Source organism: Hakea prostrata, chromosome 2 (assembly GCF_041222555.1).
Source record: "Hakea prostrata isolate BN-2017 chromosome 2, UWA_Hpros_2, whole genome shotgun sequence".
Lineage (NCBI taxonomy): Eukaryota > Viridiplantae > Streptophyta > Magnoliopsida > Proteales > Proteaceae > Hakea > Hakea prostrata.
This window is the reverse complement of record NC_142601.1, coordinates 62722914-62740216: the sequence shown is the minus strand read 5'-3', so window position 1 is coordinate 62740216 and position 17303 is coordinate 62722914. Positions and strand designations below refer to the sequence as shown.

General features: G+C 37.9%; 2 protein-coding genes across 2 annotated transcripts; both read left to right on the top strand.

Annotated features, from left to right (window-relative positions):
• Window positions 1-640: 640 nt before the first annotated feature.
• LOC149025544 (pyruvate decarboxylase 1) lies at window positions 641-5331 on the top strand. The gene is made up of 7 exons (XM_089145754.1): window positions 641-1286; window positions 1373-1536; window positions 2863-3424; window positions 3888-3976; window positions 4066-4183; window positions 4270-4458; window positions 4732-5331. The coding sequence occupies exons 1-7, from the start codon at window positions 822-824 to the stop codon at window positions 4900-4902; spliced, it is 1758 nt and encodes a 585-aa protein (XP_089001880.1). The 5' UTR covers window positions 641-821; the 3' UTR covers window positions 4903-5331.
• A 5878-nt stretch (window positions 5332-11209) lies between these two features.
• Window positions 11210-16774, top strand: LOC149025543 (malate dehydrogenase, mitochondrial). The gene is made up of 7 exons (XM_089145753.1): window positions 11210-11648; window positions 11759-11932; window positions 12025-12193; window positions 12315-12376; window positions 12522-12643; window positions 14983-15100; window positions 16075-16774. Exons 1-7 carry the CDS (start codon window positions 11370-11372, stop codon window positions 16213-16215), a joined length of 1065 nt encoding a protein of 354 aa, XP_089001879.1. The 5' UTR covers window positions 11210-11369; the 3' UTR covers window positions 16216-16774.
• The last annotated feature ends 529 nt before the right edge of the window (window positions 16775-17303 follow it).

Below are 17303 nucleotides of genomic sequence, written 5' to 3'. Positions count from 1 at the left end.
CGGTTATGGCTTCCATGTCTTGAATTTTTATTCCTCTGAGACTCTTGAGTCATTAATCCATTATTTGAGTAGTTGATTATAAAATCTTACTAAGTTAATAATTTTCCTTGTTCCTTAAAATTTATCTCAACTTAGTGGAGGAGGGTGCTCATGGAGGATTTAAAATTAGGGATTGCAGCTTGATCTGCCACCAGCAATTCCTGTGAATTCCTGTTCCAGGTCCCAAACCATATAAATATAGATCACGTTAAGGCACAAATTGTTTCACCTAAACATGTCCTTTTCGTTTCAAAGAAAATTCTCAGCCCGTCGTTTGAATTTTAATGATCAAGAACAGTCGTCACCCTTTGCAAACTGAATAAATAAATTAATAGTTGCAGTTGGGCACAAAATCTTTAATTTTTATACTTATCAACTTGTTAATTGTTATTTTCTCTACACCTGCTCATCGAGTCATTGGCGACTTTAGTTACACTTACACAAGCACCTTTCCAGTCTTCCACGGATCAGATTAAAAGCTTGAAAATTTTTGTTTAATCCGTCGTTGTCCATCTCCAACGAATTATGTTTCTGTGTTCGCAGTCGCATCTCATGCATTCCTTTCTCCTATTGGGCGTTCCCGTAATGTTTCCCATTATTCTTCCAATGGTCCTGTCGCAGTTTTCTTTTTCTCCACAACCGCCAATGGTTTTCAAAACCAGCTGTTCAATACCTCCCCCTAATCAACACTCACGACCAGAGACCTATAAGTTCGTTTCTGCTGGGTGTAACCCTTTCTCATCTATTCAAAGTAACATCAAATCAGAAACCCATAAAGAAAAATGGAAACCCAGATCCAAAACGGCGCGTCACGGCCGAGCGCCGCCCCTTCCTCCGTGTCGCCCAGATCCTGTCTTGGCAGCCATATCGCTCGTCGCCTTGTTGAGATTGGGGTGAGTGATGTCTTCTCTGTTCCCGGTGACTTCAATCTTACGTTGCTCGATCACCTGATCGCAGAGCCTGGGCTTAATCTCATAGGCTGCTGCAACGAGCTTAATGCTGGGTACGCCGCTGATGGCTTTGCCCGTGCTCGTGGCGTCGGTGCCTGCGTCGTTACCTTCACTGTCGGTGGGCTTAGCATTCTTAATGCAATTGCAGGTGCTTATAGTGAGAACCTCCCAGTTATTTGTATCGTCGGTGGACCCAATTCCAATGATTATGGAACCAACCGGATTCTTCATCATACCATCGGATTGCCTGATTTTACCCAGGAGCTTCGGTGCTTTCAGACGGTCACTTGTGCTCAGGTTAGTCGCTGTTGCATCTCTGCTGCTGTTTGTTAGTTCTGGTTGAAATTTGTAGTTGCTTATGGCTGTTTTTTGTGTTGGTGCAGGCGGTGGTGAACCACTTGGACGACGCTCATGAGGTGATCGACACTGCAATTTCAACTGCTTTGAAGGAATCCAAGCCCGTTTATATCAGCATTAGCTGCAACTTGCCTTCAATTCCTCATCCCACTTTCGCTAGAGAACCCGTGCCTTTCTCCCTTGCTCCGAGGTATACACACTCCCGCAGATTGTGAATGAAAATAAAAGACCCTTCTTGTTATTTGTTGTGTTAGAATTTTATTATTATCATCCTATAAAGGCGGGTAGTTTTATAATCATGGAAAATTTTACTTTCATTTTAGGGATTTTGGTTAGATATCGTAAACTGTGAATTCAAATGAATATTTCATTCTCCTAGTTAAGGGATCATGGTGGTTAAGAGTCATGAAGCTCTTCAGAGACATAGAAACGAATAGGAATTTTCCTTGTCAAAGTTCTCCTTATTCCTTTCTCCCGTAGTGTGTTTAGTAGTTAAGATTGGTTTAGGCATGAGCTTTACTTCTGTAATGTGGCCATCATCTGGGCTTGATCCTGAAAATCCTCTCTCTCTGACTTGAGCATTTGAAGATTGACACTTACTTTTTTTCCCGTCTCATCTTTCATTTTCTTTCTCATATCCCCTTTCTCCCTTTGTTCTTTCAGTTTTTGTAGACATTTGAGTGTTTGATTTAACATCTGGATTGGTTCTGGTCTGGTGTCAGTTGGGTACTTGATTTCTCTGTTTTGTGAACGTAAATGACTCTTGATGAATGTCTACCTGAATTTCAGTTAAGAAAGTCAATTTTCACCGTATTAATTGTTGCAACTAAGTATCAGATGTTCCCTATGAATATACCCTTTTACCATGTCGATGTTCAAATTGATTCATCATAAGCTTCACCGTTTTGCATCCTTCACTATTAATTAGATTAATTGATAAAGAAAACTTTTGTTCTATATATGGCTGTTCTACAACTCAATTGTATCTTAACAACATGTTCCAGAGCTCATGGCCTTCTCTTATGGAAGATCTTGTATGCATCCTTCTAAGCTCTTGGTTTGATTTTGCAAAAATTATGAAATGGAGCCATTCAGGCTTCAGTTGTTATGGTTGGCTACTTGGCTATGGTCAATTTTTCTAATGCGATTTGATCCATGCTATAAAGTTGAATTGATCTCAACTTATTGAAACAAATGATCTGTGCTTTTCTTAGATGCTTCGCAAGTTCACAATTGTTCATTACTTTTTCTTGTTGCTTCTCCTGGAAGAAGCTACTCCTAAAATCATAAATATGTAGGAAATATGTTTCCCTAATTAGCTGAGAGTGAACCACTTTAAATTATATGTCAACTAAGAACCTCTATTTTTTTTGGGAAGTCAATTAAGATCCTTAGGCTATCAAATAATAATACTTCAGCATCTGGTTTCTCTTTCACATATATTCTGATTATTGTTTTCTGGTATGGAGGTTGAGGGATTGTTCACCCATGTTTTAATGTTGATACTTGTGTGCAGTGTGAGCAACTGCATGGGATTAGAGGCAGCCGTGGAGGCGACAGCTGAGTTTCTGAATAAGGCTGTAAAGCCTGTGATTGTGGGTGGGCCTACGCTGAGGTTTGCAAAGGCACAGAATGCATTTGTAGAGTTGATAAATGCATGTGGTTATCCTGTAGCGATTATGCCATCAGCCAAGGGGTTGGTCCCAGAACAACACCCACAGTTTATTGGTACATACTGGGGTGCTGTTAGTTCCAACTTTTGTGGGGAGATCGTGGAGTCTGCTGATGCCTATATGTTTGTTGGCCCCATCTTTAATGACTACAGTTCAGTGGGCTATTCCTTGCTGATTAAGAAGGAAAAGTCGGTGATTGTTCAGCCTAATCGTGTGACAATCGGTAACGGACCTTCATTAGGTTGGGTTTTCATGGCCGACTTCTTGAAAGCATTGGCCCCAAGGCTGAAGAAGAACAGCACAGCAATGGAGAATTATCGTAGGATCTATGTTCCTCATGGCATCCCTCTAAGGCGTGAGCAAGGTGAACCACTGAGAGTTAACATCCTCTTCAAACACATACAGGTTAGTCTTTTTTTTTTTGGTAAATACATACAGGTTAGTCAAAAGAAGCATTCCCTAGATCATTCTCTTACTTTTTCCGTCCATTATCTTACAAAAGTGTCCCAGTTGGATGTTTTGGCTATCTGATTATTAGTATTTGCAATTTTGTTCATCATCAATTAGGTGAGTCATAGCGAAAAATCTGTGTGACTGCAGAATCTTCCACTTGTATCTTAGTTGGCTGCTGTTCACAAGGGCTCCACATACTGCCCATCCAATCTCTATTCGTGTGTAAATTTGATCCTAGAAGCATTGTATCATTTGGTAGACATCTCTGTTTTTGGTTACACAAAAGGATTGCTTTTCTTTCTTCGGGTTGGTGGGGGGGGGGGGGATTCCCATTTGTTTCAGACATTCAGACCTCTTGGTATCTTATACATTGCTTCTTTACTTTTGCTTCTATCTAAACTGACTTATTGAACAGAACATGCTGGGGGCAGACACAGCTGTTATTGCAGAGACAGGAGACTCATGGTTCAACTGCCAGAAGCTCCGTCTGCCAGAAAACTGTGGGTAAGTCATGTTGGTTGCTTATATTAGTTGATATCAACATCAACAAATGGGATAGTGTCTTTTCAAAGACTGACAGTCACTTCATACAGTTATGAATTCCAGATGCAGTATGGATCAATCGGATGGTCAGTAGGTGCCACCCTCGGGTATGCTCAGGCTGCTAAAGATAAGCGGGTGATTGCCTGCATAGGTGATGGAAGTTTCCAGGTCAGTCAGAATGATGGCTATTGTGTGATTGCCTGCTCGATTTGGTTACGGACAGCTCTAAGTCTAATCATTCTCCTTTTCCTTAGGTGACTGCACAAGATATTTCCACGATGATAAGATGTGGTCAAAGGACCATTATATTTCTCATCAACAATGGTGGATACACGATTGAGGTAGAGATTCATGATGGCCCATACAATGTAATAAAGAACTGGGACTACACCAAGCTTGTCGATGCCATTCATAATGGTGAAGGAAAATGTTGGACGGCCAAGGTCAGCATGGATAATCTGTTTGATACCTTTAACTCCCATTAAGAAGTTGTATGTGACTGGAGTTATGCAACAGTTGCTCTCTTACTGCACTTCTTTTCTTTCGCATCATATGAACTGCTCTGCACATGATACTATGTATGGGATGCACACCATAGGTGTTTGGTCGGGTTCATTTGTGAGAACACCATAGATGCACCATGTTTCACTTTTATTGTTTTATACATGTGTTTGAAGAGTAACATAGAGAAGGTTAATTTGATAATATGGGTGCAGGTTCGGACAGAGGATGAACTTACAGAAGCTATTGCAACTGCTACAGGAGAGCAAAAGGATTCATTGTGTTTTATTGAGGTAATTGCGCACAAGGATGACACCAGCAAGGAGCTGTTAGAATGGGGATCTCGTGTCTCTGCTGCGAACAGTCGCCCTCCTAATCCTCAGTAGCACTTTGAAGATGTCTTTTGAATGATTCTCCATTCGCTTTTGAAAAAATTACATAAATCTTGACTTCTGTAATTAGAATGAGTAGTATGATGGTGACACTGTATAATTGCTTGTATGATGTATCAACCTGAGCCATGACTCCACCTACAAATCTGAACAAGTATCGGTTATTTTTGACCCAATAACTCACAACAGGGCTACAAATCACAGAAGTCCAAGCATTTTAAATTTGTTGTATTCCATTTTGGTTTCTGAATGCATTTCTCATTTGCAATTTTTTCTTGTCATTGTTGAGTGTGAGAAGAGTATATTCATGATTTATTTTCCATCTAATTCTTGCGTATCTTGTGTGGAGGATCTATAGGAGTCTATAACACTCCCAAACAGTTACAAAAGAACTTCAAATCACTTCCCACCACACCAATGTCATACTGTATGTGGGCAGGTTTGAAGGTTTTCTTTTTTTGGAACGAATTTATTTAGAAGTGTGTTATATTCAAACTTATGCTTGTTTCACACTTTCACAAAGGCCGCAGCACCTGAATGGAATATGATCAAACTGTCATACATGACACTAACAGGACCTTCTAAGCAAGAAGGTTAATACCCTTGACAGCCCCCTTGAGCATAAGCAAACAAGTTGCTGAAGATCTTAGGTTAAAGTGGGTTGCAACCTTTTTGGGGTTTATCTGGGGGAAGAAGTGATGTGAGGAAGTCAGCTCCTCTCAATCTGACTCGCATCATATGAATATATTCTGCAATCGGCATACAATAATCATGACCACATTGCAAGGGTTTCTTCTAGGATTGCAGATGGAATGCTGATGGTTCAGAAGTAGTTTGCAATAAATGTACTTCCGAGATGGTCTTGAAACTAAGGCGTTTTGTATTATAATATAGGAGTGTTGATGCATCTAGTTTAGTTTTATAAGCAGGAAAAAAGAGAGAGCGGGGGCGGTTGTGAAGGACCTGGAGCTTGACGAGGAGCCAGACCTCCGTCATTTGGTTCCATCATCAGGGATCATCTTGGATGCCTTTAATGGCTGTCTTAAGTCTGAACTGTGCTCATTCTTGTTGCAGTGGGAGAAGCCACTGATGGGTTGGATTTCTTTTCATAGTAATGGATCTATGCCTGATCATAGGGGCGATTTTGGTGTTTTAGGAAGAAATGAGAGGGGTGAACCACTGTTTGGTACTTTCGGTTGAATAGCCCAGGGTTGGAGATTGCGGTTCATTTTTTTTTTTTTTTGGCCAAACACAGAAAAAAAAATGCATTCAAAGAAACAAGTCTGGGGAAATCCTCCCAGCAGGAACATAGTACAAACTACAAAGGATCAAGACCTTTAGGTGGTTGCATCCACCAAATTTTCGACATGCCTAAACTACGGCCCCCCTAGCCAAGAAATCAGCCTCAGTATTCTCTGTTCTAAAAATATGCAAGAAAACACAATTGTCAAACCTCAACAAAGAGGTCTTATTAAGCTGAAGTAAGTTAGAACAATACCAATCTAAAGTACTAGAATGATCATGTAGACTAGAGACAACAACCTGACAATCAGAGAAGAGGCCACTTGAATGATGTCCTTGATATTCATGATCCCTATAGAAGAGGCCACTTGAATGATGTCATATATCGCTTCCAGCTCCACTTGCTGTGCAGATAAAGCCCAACCTACTTTCATGCGGCGCTATAAAGACCCGGGTCTTTATAATCCCTCCACGACCACTCGAGAAGTTGACGAATCCCAGGAACCATCTGAGAAAATGTGAAAGAAATTTGTGTCATCAATATCTATCATATGCGTATTCAACGGATTAGATAGAAGACTTGAAGCATGCAGCATATGAGATTCAATCACTCCTGTTGCGGCCGATGAAGAAATAGTCTCAAAAAAATGGCCATGAATATCTTGCAACAAACCATTTAGTGACCATAAAAACATACTTAAGTTAGGTGTAAGCCCTTCAAACCAATAAACGTTTCTTGCCTTCCAAATTAATCAAGCTACTGCACTCCAAATAACTACTGCACTCCAAATAGAATGCACCAAATCTAAATTACTATTAGTCCAATAGAAGGATTCAATAAAGTTCCACCAGTCCACAATGTCATGGCCGTAAAATAAATCTGTATCCAAATGAAGAGGAGAGACCTTCCAACAAAGAGCAAAACATTGATTGCAGTTCATTGACGATCTCCACGTATCCAGGTTGCTTTAGTTGAAGATATCTAAGAGTCTAGGACTACTCTTCTCAATTTTTGAGGTGTACCTTTGAACACGGGGTTAGAAAGCTAAATATAGGGGCCGACTTTCTTTCCAACTTCCTACTTTTTGGTAAACAGAGTAATTTATTGATGTATAATCACTATTTCAATTTCAAAGGAAATGTAAATGTAAATTTTCTAAATTTCCTACTTTACTTTTATCTATTATTACAAATAGTGTATTTTGTTGTTTTGATAAAAAAAAATTATTCAAAACGGAGGTATCACAAACAATGGCACTTAAAAGTTACAACGACTCAGAAATTTAAAAGTTCTTTTATCTTGGTTGAAAAATGGCACAGTGTTATAAATAATATTTATTATGGATGTCCATTACCCCAAAGAGATTGTACTTCCAATTGAAGATCTCAATTACCTCAGGATGCAATATTGGTGAAGATCACAACCATCTCATTACACAATATTGGCAGTCAATATTTCCATTCTATGCACCTTCTATCTTGGGCGACAATCTATCTTTCCATATCAAGAATATCTTATTGTGTGTAAGAATCATATATTGTATTTCCATATCGGGTAGATGCTCATTCTACTTAATATGTAATGCCTCAACGAATGAATTAGTTCGATTGAACTCATCTTGTCTTTCTTCTTTGTATCTATATATTTTCTCTTTATTTTATATCGTTATCGCCGATTCCGCTCAAGCGAATCCGCTCGTATTGCGTTTTGAGAAGAAAGCGGACAATGTATCATTATGTTTTCTATTCCAAAGTGAAAATAATGATCGACCTCCTCGCCGTTTTGTAAACAATGGGTTTACCTTGTCCATCTTGAAATGTAGTGCATCATGATAAAAGGTATGTGTTTTATTGAATCTAAGAATCAATCAAATAATAAGATATTATGTTGCTTTAACGATTGTGGTTTTATTTATTGTATATGTGGTTGCTAGCTTTGCACCACAAATATTGTTAAATGCACCTGGTTGCAGTTTGAAATTGTAAATGAATACGTTTTCTGATGCACATGAAGTTGCAAGATTTTAAACGTAAATAAGTAAAGTTCGGATGCACTTGGTTACAGTTTTGAACGTATGTCGTTCTGAGATGCACTTGGTTGCAGATTTGAGCGTAATGAATACGATTCTGGATGCACATGAGTTGCAAGATTTGAAGCGTAAATAAATCGTTCTGGATGCACATGAAGTTGCAAGATTTGAACGCAAGATTTGAAGCTGTAAATAAATACGGTTATGTAGTTTTGAAATTAATTCTCTTTTGAAATTATAAAGAGAAATATTATTCATGAAAATATCTCAACAAATTTTCAAGTTTCGATTTGTTGTTACAATAGTAATATTGTAAAAGGAGTTTTAAGAAATACTCGAATGGTATCATACCTATTTGTGGTGAGTAAAATAATGGACTATTAATGAAAAGTCATGAAGCTCATCTTATTAGTTTTACTCCATTCCCTGAAATGAATGCGGCACTTCATAATATGCCGAAGAAGGGAAAATTAAAATTATGATCATGACTGTAGAAGAGGATGAGGCAAAGCGGAATAATTACCGTCATTATTATGGAAGTAAATAAGAGAATAATAAGGATTCTCAATATAACAATTCAAGGAGTGAAGATAATATTTGTTACCAATGTGGTATGAAAGCCATTAGACATGTATCTATCATACTCCACAATATTTAATTAAGCTTTGTCAAGCCTTAATTAAAGAAATAAAAATAATGTGAAGATAAATTAGATTTTCCAAAATCATGATACTTGAGCAATTTTTGCCTATAAAAGGAATGATTTTGATGGCCTCACGGATACTACATATATAGATCTGCAAACTTCTTTGAAGATAATAGTTAAAGATTTGATTATGTAATTCTTTTCTCTTCAAATCTCATCTCATATGTTAGTTTATCTTAAATTTAATCTTTTTCTTCTATAATTTTTTTTTTTTTGACTTTCTATATATCTTTTAATATATTTTGTTTCATTTTGATGAAGAATGTGAATATTCTCTTATATGCTTTGTGGCGCATATTATATTGAGAGAAAATATATATTTCTCTTATTTGATGATGTGGAAGTCAATGTTCATATAAAATCGATAGTACAACATTGATTGGAAGCTCGGAAGAGCTAATCTATTATTATCCGGGAGATAAAATTGGCTATGAATAATTCATTATTTTGTAGTAAGTTTCAAAGCTATTTGCCAAAATGATTATCAGATTGAGACTACAAATAATGGTATAAGTAAATATCTATACAAAGGTATTAGATATTTCTCCCAATTTGTACTACGAGAATATCGCATGGTTGAAACACATGCTTGGGTAAATCAAATGAACATTGATTCCAATAATTTTATTATTTGGCATGGCCGGTTGGACCATCCCGGATCAAGTATGATGCGAAAAATTATTGAAAATTCAATTGTCATCCATTGAAGAACCGGAAGATTCTTTAATTAGCGAATTTTCTTGTATTGCTTGTTCTCAAGAAAAATTATTATTAAATATTCACCAGCTAAAGTTGAGATTGAACATTCTACGTTTTTTAAACGTATAGAGGGTGAAATATATGGGCCCATTCACCTATCATGTGGACCATTCAGATAATATATGATTTTAATAGATGCATCTATAAAGTGGTCACATGTATGTTCATTATGAACTCGCAATTTGATGTTTGCGAGATTGTTTGCTCAAATAATGAGTTAAGAGCATAATTTATGAATTATAAGATAAAGCAGTTTATCTTGATAATGCTGGTGAATTTACATCTCAGGCTTTATGATTATTATATAACAACTGAGATCACAGTTGAATAGCTTGTTGTTTATGTTTATATCCAAAATGGTTTAGCAAAATCATTTATTAAATGTCTCCAATTAATAGCTAAACCATTGGTTATGAGAACAAAGCATCATTTGTATGCATGAGGCTAAAAGGTTGTCATAAATTCTCCCTATTACAATTGGCTTATGGTCGGAAGCCAAATATTTCTCATCTTAAAATTTTTGGATGTACGGCTTACGTTCCAATTGCTCCACCACAGCGTACAAAGATGAGTCCCAAAATAAAGTTGGGAATATATGTTGGATATAAATCTCCTTATATAATTCAATATATTGCTAAGGATAGGAGATTTATATAATGCAATACTTGCTAAGTATTATTTTCAACAATAACATAATATGCAAAAATGTTGTCGACAACTTTATCTTTTCGGTTCCATCTTTTTCCTGCAATGACATAACTAATCGAGATCTCTTTAATGTTGTCGACAACTTTATCTTTTCGGTTCCATCTTTTCGGTTCCATCTTTTTCGGTTCCATCTTTTTCAAAGATACTCAATGATGTTATCATCAGGGGGAGTAATACGTGCTGCACTCTTTTTCCCTTAACCAAGGTTTTGTCCCACTGGGTTTTCCCGGTAAGGTTTTTAATGAGGCGGCTACCAATCGTATTATTTAGATATGTATACTCTTTTTCCTTCACTAAGATTTTTTTTCCCATAGGGTTTTTCTTAGTAAGGTTTTAACGAGGTACATTATCTATTGATGGACATCCAAGGGGGAGTGTTATAAATAATATTTATTATGGATGTCCATTACCCCAAAGAGATTGTACTTCCAATTGAAGATCTCAATTACCTCAGGATGCAATATTGGTGAAGATCACAACCATCTCATTACACAATATTGGCAGTCAATATTTCCATTCTATGCACCTTCTATCTTGGGCGACAATCTATCTTTCCATATCAAGAATATCTTATTGTGTGTAAGAATCATATATTGTATTTCCATATCAGAGTAGATGCTCATTCTACTATAAATATGTAATGCACTCAACTGAATGAATTAGTTCTGATTGAACTCATCTTGTCTTTCTTCTTTGTATCTAATATATTTTCTCTTTATTTTATAATACACAGTATTTTATTTAATAAATTCTCAAATAGTTTTCGGGATGTGTGTTGGATCTCAACCGCAAAAATATTGAAAACAACGCCACTTTTCCACTGCTATTGAAAAGTCCCTTTTAGCGTCACGCTTCGATTATTCCCATGTAGATCCAATGAACCATTGCAGCCTGCAGGGTTATAGCTTGTTCATTTCATCCCCCACCTGTTTAGCTCACACACTCTCTGTTCTTCCACTGAAGCAGACACCAATTTCGTTTTGGCAGAAGTTGTGGTGGGGAGTAAGAGAGAAGACATGAGGACTTCGATGCTGAGATCTGTTGAAGCAGTCCTTAGAAGGGGAGGGGTTTCCTCTTCCGCTGCTGCCTCGTCTTCTCATCTTCTTCGCCGATCTTATTCCTCCGAATCGGCACCCGAACGTAAGGTCGCTGTTTTGGGAGCTGCCGGCGGGATCGGTCAGCCCCTTGCCCTTCTCATGAAGCTCAATCCACTCGTCTCCAAACTCGCTCTCTACGATATTGCCGGAACCCCTGGTGTTGCCGCCGATATCAGCCACATCAACACCAGATCTGAGGTTTATTCTTCTTTAGGGTTTTTCCTTTTCCTTACTTCTCATTTCCTTTTATGTTCTTCAATTATCGACTCATCCATGTTGTTTATGTCTTTCTGCGGTTGTTTGGTTAGGTCGCCGGGTTCATGGGGGAGGATCAACTAGAGCAGGCTTTGACGGGGTGCGACGTGGTTATCATTCCTGCTGGTGTCCCTAGGAAACCAGGTATGACCCGTGATGATCTATTCAACATCAATGCCGGCATCGTTAAATCTCTCTCCACTGCCATCGCTAAGTACTGCCCTCATGTAAGTTCTCGTTCTCATTTTCCGGTAATCACTCTATCCTGGCCTGATCGTTGTTGGGATGCTTTTCTTACTTTCCTAGTTGATGTAATTAGGCATTGGTTAATATGATAAGCAATCCGGTGAATTCCACTGTTCCTATTGCCGCTGAGGTTTTTAAGAAGGCAGGGACATATGACGAAACAAAGCTATTTGGTGTGACTATGCTTGATGTTGTTCGGGCTAAGACCTTCTATGCTGGCAAGGCTAAGGTTAATGTTGCTGGTATGATTTTTATCCTAATCGAAAATATGTGGTCTTTCTTTCCTTTATGATTGAGAAGCATATATTCCTCACCTTTTAACTTTATGCTTCAACTTTATCCCTTCTGTTTTTTTGATTGCAGACGTTAATGTCCCTGTTGTTGGTGGTCACGCCGGCATTACCATTCTCCCTCTTTTCTCCCAGGTATTAAAAAAAAAAAAACAATCCTTTAGTGTTTTTCATGCCCTATTAATTTTTGTAATCCTTTTTTTTTTAAAGAATCATGTCGTCGGTTATGAAGATTATATCGGCAGACTCAAGCTGGCTAATTTGTTTCATATGAGAACAGGCAACGCCCAATGCCAATTTGGCCGATGAAGATATTTTGGCTCTTACAAAGCGAACCCAAGATGGAGGTACAGAGGTTGTGGAAGCGAAGGCTGGAAAGGGTTCTGCAACATTGTCAATGGCGTAAGTTTGGCCAGAAAACCTTTACTGACGCTAGATCTTCTGTTTTCTGATATTGAATGCTGTAATTGGTTATGATGATATGATAGCATGCTAATTGGAAGGCTGTTTACCTGCATATTTTGTGTTATCAATTCAATGTACTTGTTCTGATAGTCTAAACCATGCCATGCAATTCTATAGACCAGCTTCTTGAGGTTGAAAATAGAGGGCTGAAGTTTGTTTTCTTTCCCAAGTTGAAGTATTAGAATCTTTTCCTACCCTTTTTATGTTGGCCTCTACTTTTAGATGATTTAGGATGTAATATCCATAGAGTATTTAAGTCTAAATTTCAATAGATCTGTTTTTCACCCAAAAAAATTTGTTTCCTCTGTCATAATGACTTAGGCTACTTTTGTACGCAGCTGATGTCATAAAAATGAATGGATTCTTAGATGCGTTATGTTCTGACAAAAAAGATAAAAAATAAAAAAGAAAGAAAAAGAAAGTTTCCAATATTGGGATTTCCGGTGTGTGTTCCATCTTTTCGGGTTTGCATGAATAACCGCTATTTGTCAATGATATATTTGTCCTCAATGGAAGAAGCTGTCTGCAGACTGCCATGGAAGATTCTTTTTTCTTCTTCCTTTTTTTTTTGGATTCACACATGTTATGAATATCTGATAAGCTCTATGTACCTGATTGTGGGTTTCTTGGCTTAATCAGTAGCAAAATTAAGTTTCATCTCCAAAATTGATTCATTGACAGCATTGGTCAATGAGGAGCGGCGACTGGCTGCTCAAGGCCGTCCTAGATATTGATGGTGTTAATAACTGTTAGTTTTAATTTTATGTTGCTTGGCTGCCCTTTTCCTATTGAGTATTTCAATATTTGTGGGGGTTCAGGGTGCTAGTCCTCTATTTTTGCAATTTCTTCATTTTCTTAAATATAGATGTCATATTACCTCAAAAATGAAATGTCTAATAGAGGGCGAATCTGGTACCACTTCTGCACAAGAAGAGTCCCCGAGAGAAAGGGGGGGGGAGGAGCTTTCCTATGCTGCCTTACCCTAGCAATTTTTCCTCGGAGGCCGTTTTGGTGCCTTGACTTCAGGCTATAACTATAGTCCATCTTCGTTTGGTATTGAAATCGGTGAATAAAGGGAGAATTTCTGGGACAACTTCTTAGCCGTAATGAAACAAATAGATAAATCTAATAGGTTTTAAAGAGATACTCAGTGTATATGGCCCCCATCATTGGAGGGTTATGTTTAAAGTATCAAGTATCGTATTAGTCTGATGATTTTAAGAGACATCATCTTCTATCGAGTATTGTATCGTATTGCCTATATCAAATATGGATATGTATTGGCTATTACCATATTGTATTGCGGGATACTTTAAACCAAGGAACGAAGTATCGTTCGTTTCGCCCGGTTCGCTACCCAACGAACCCGATATAACTCCAATCTCGCTTCGCTGCTTTTTAAATTTCAAATAAACCGGCGGGCGATACTCTGTAATATAAATATAAATTGATAAAATAAACCCCCGTGCGATCCCTGTAATTAAATATAATTGATAAATAAACCCCGGCGTTACCCTGTAATATAAATATAAAATTGATAAAAATAATATAAAATATTACAAAGGGGTGAGGTTCATGTATTCGTTGGTACATAATATACGTCTTACAAGTACAAACGCATTCAATCTATTGTATAATATAATATTTATTTACGATTTGCTTTAACTCTCTCTCTCCCCACCTTTCATCGCTCTAACATCTCCGCCCCTCGCAATAATATTTTCCCTTTGCGCTTTCCTCTCTCTTTTCTCTATTTTTCTCACGGCGCGCACGTCGGAGCCCGCCGATTCGCTCTCTCATCCGTTCGGACCCTTTCGGTCGCTGTCCGCGTCCCGTTTTGGCGCTCCTTCCTGCTTTAACCACGCAGTAAGGTTTGTGGAAGGTCATAGTGTAGGCAGCCTCACCCTGCTTTGCTTAAAGGATTTTTCCTGACACAAACTTTGACCTCTAGGTGGCAATGGTGCATCTTATTGTTGCACTGTGACCCTCCCTTTATTGAAATCAATAATAATCAGTATGATAGATGAGCGAAGTTGTTTGGGTAAACCTTGATCTCTTCTATCCAATTTGTTAGTTAGATTTGCTGTGCAATGCAGACTTCTCTCTGCAAGGTTTTTTGATGTATGCAAATTTTTTCTTTATGATTTATGTTTAGCCTATCTTGCACTTTACAATTATCATATTCTTGAGCTTATGAGTTAAACTCTAATAATCATTTGAACTCTAAGCTGGCTTCTTATGTTCCTTTCTTTTTTTTTGAAAAATTTTAATGGCAGCTATGCTGGGGCCCTTTTTGCTGATGCTTGTTTGAAGGGGCTTAATGGGGTTCCGGATGTTGTGGAGTGTGCTTTTGTTCAATCAAGCATAACAGAGCTACCATTCTTCGCCTCTAAGGTGAGTTACTTGAGATTTAAATGATTAACTTAAGTTGTATTAATTTATCATCAATGTCTGTTATTTTTACCGTCTGTTTTCCAAGATTTTGAATAGAAACTTGAATGTTAATGCTTAACAATATCCATGGTGATACTACTGTTTTGGTTTCATTATGAGGGCTTTCCTCCCATGGTAATGAATCAAGGAGAGGAAGCTGGGGCCTGGGAAACGTATCCCTGTATGTATCAGTGGTTTCCCTTTCCCTTTTCCTTGTCCAGTTTCTGCCCTAAAACATTTGTTTTATGCAGTGCCTTTTTTTCATCTACATGCTCAGCTAACAAATCTTGGTCTGTCATTTATGAGGTACACATATTGGGTATAATTCCTGCCTATTCTGAGTTCTGGTATCATCTCCTTGTAGTTTCACCTCTCCATCTGCTTGTCAGTCACTTTATGTGGTATTGCCTTTCTGCTTGTTTTATGATTTTGTGAACTGAAGGTCCTGCCTATTCTGAGTTCTGGTATCATCTCCTTGTAGTTTCACCTCTCCATCTGCTTGTCAATCACTTTATGTGGTATTGCCTTTCTGCTTGTTCTATGATTTTGTGAACTGAAGGTAAACTGTCTGCTCAGTTGGTGCCTTGCCAGTAGACTGCGTGTGCCCCCAAGCAGGTCAAGGGTTCAATTTGCTGCATATTACCTTGTGCTATAACACACTTGGAAACTTCGCTCAACCTGAAAAAGACGGACCGAATGTGTTGAATTACGTATAGTGACAGATTTAATTAATGAATATCTACTTGAGGAAAACACCAAGTAATTGGTGCATTAGTTAGAGTTTGGATCTCACTTCTATAACACTTCGTGGTTCAATATATATAATTTTTCAAAATATATGTATATTATTCTGTTTAATGAGCCTATAACCTCTTGTCCAATGAATTGTAGCCTCGTAATGGAATTCTATAACATCCACTTTTTCCATGGTGCAGGTTAAGCTCGGAAAGAATGGTGTTGAGCAAGTCCTTGATTTGGGTCCCCTCTCTGACTTCGAGAAACAGGGTCTGGAAAATCTGAAGCCGGAACTGAAGTCCTCAATTGAAAAGGGTATCAAGTTTGCCAATGCGAACTGATTGATGTAACTTCTAGGCGGATGATGAGACCCTTTATATAGAAATTTTACAATTTTGCTCTTGTATTTTGTACTAGGGTGCTTATTTAGAACATTGGCTAGGTAGGATTTTGTCTGGACCAGAGTCCAGTCAATAAAAGCGGAGTTGTAGTTACCAATATTTTTCCATCAATAAGTTTTTCTTGAGGGTTTTAAGCTCGTGTAATTCTTTGCATGGATCAAGGTTCGTCTCTTCCAGCCTGCCAGCTTCTTCTGTCTTCTGGAGACTCTAGTAATCAACATTTGTTGTATATTTGTGGTCTGATTTAATCATTAGATGTTATTTGTTGGTATTGAGTTTGACGTCGACGGAGAGCTAGAAAGGAAGCCTCATTGGGTTGCATCATCAGGGATCTTCTTGGAAAGCTTTAATGGCTGTCAGAGGCTAGAACCAAGGCACTTCCAAGCTCAAATCTCTCTTACTGGGTGAAGCCATTGTGGTCCGGACTGTAATCGCCGTGGCTCCATGCTATTTCTAGGTCTCTTGGTAAACACAACGAAGGCGCCTTCTTCCCTTTTTGAAGTTCTATTATTCATAAAAGACGTAATGAAGGATGTTTGGATGAGCTCTTCCCATCTCACATGTCTGGATATCAATAGTTGAACACTGCGTTAGAATTCTTTTTCCACAAGGCTTCATCTTTAGAATGTAATAAGATGACATGGTCTTTGGCCTAGAATCTTTGTAATTCAAACGGCTCCTGTGCTTCCTTATCCTGATTACAAAGGGTAGTTTGGGCATAAAAAAAAAGGATTAAAATCGCAAATAATATGATAAATCCCACCATTCCGTTCATTGGAACTCTAGAATCCTCCGTTAGCTCTAAAAAAATATTATTATTCAGCTCTACTTCCGAATAAAATTATACAGGAAAATCGTATCCCTCCTTTAAATTAATAATAATATTTTTAATTAATAAATTTTGAAAAATACTTTTGATAATCATTGTTAGATATTTTATTAAAATTCTCTATTCTAAAGTTACTCATCTCTTAGATAGTAGCTTCATTAGGGGGTGAGGACTATACCAAGGCAAGAGGTGCTGAGAA

What these genes read in the sequence shown, in the direction of transcription:
- LOC149025544 (XM_089145754.1), top strand. Translation starts at nt 822, where the DNA reads ATGGAAACCCAGATCCAAAACGGCGCGTCACGGCCGAGCGCCGCCCCT. An exon ending in TCCTCTTCAAACACATACAG is followed by an intron (nt 3,425 to 3,887) that starts GTTAGTCTTTTT and finishes CTTATTGAACAG; the next exon opens with AACATGCTGGGGGCAGACAC. An exon ending in TAGGTGATGGAAGTTTCCAG is followed by an intron (nt 4,184 to 4,269) that starts GTCAGTCAGAAT and finishes CCTTTTCCTTAG; the next exon opens with GTGACTGCACAAGATATTTC.
- LOC149025543 (XM_089145753.1), top strand. Translation starts at nt 11,370, where the DNA reads ATGAGGACTTCGATGCTGAGATCTGTTGAAGCAGTCCTTAGAAGGGGA. An exon ending in TCGCTAAGTACTGCCCTCAT is followed by an intron (nt 11,933 to 12,024) that starts GTAAGTTCTCGT and finishes TGATGTAATTAG; the next exon opens with GCATTGGTTAATATGATAAG. An exon ending in TCTGCAACATTGTCAATGGC is followed by an intron (nt 12,644 to 14,982) that starts GTAAGTTTGGCC and finishes TTTTAATGGCAG; the next exon opens with CTATGCTGGGGCCCTTTTTG.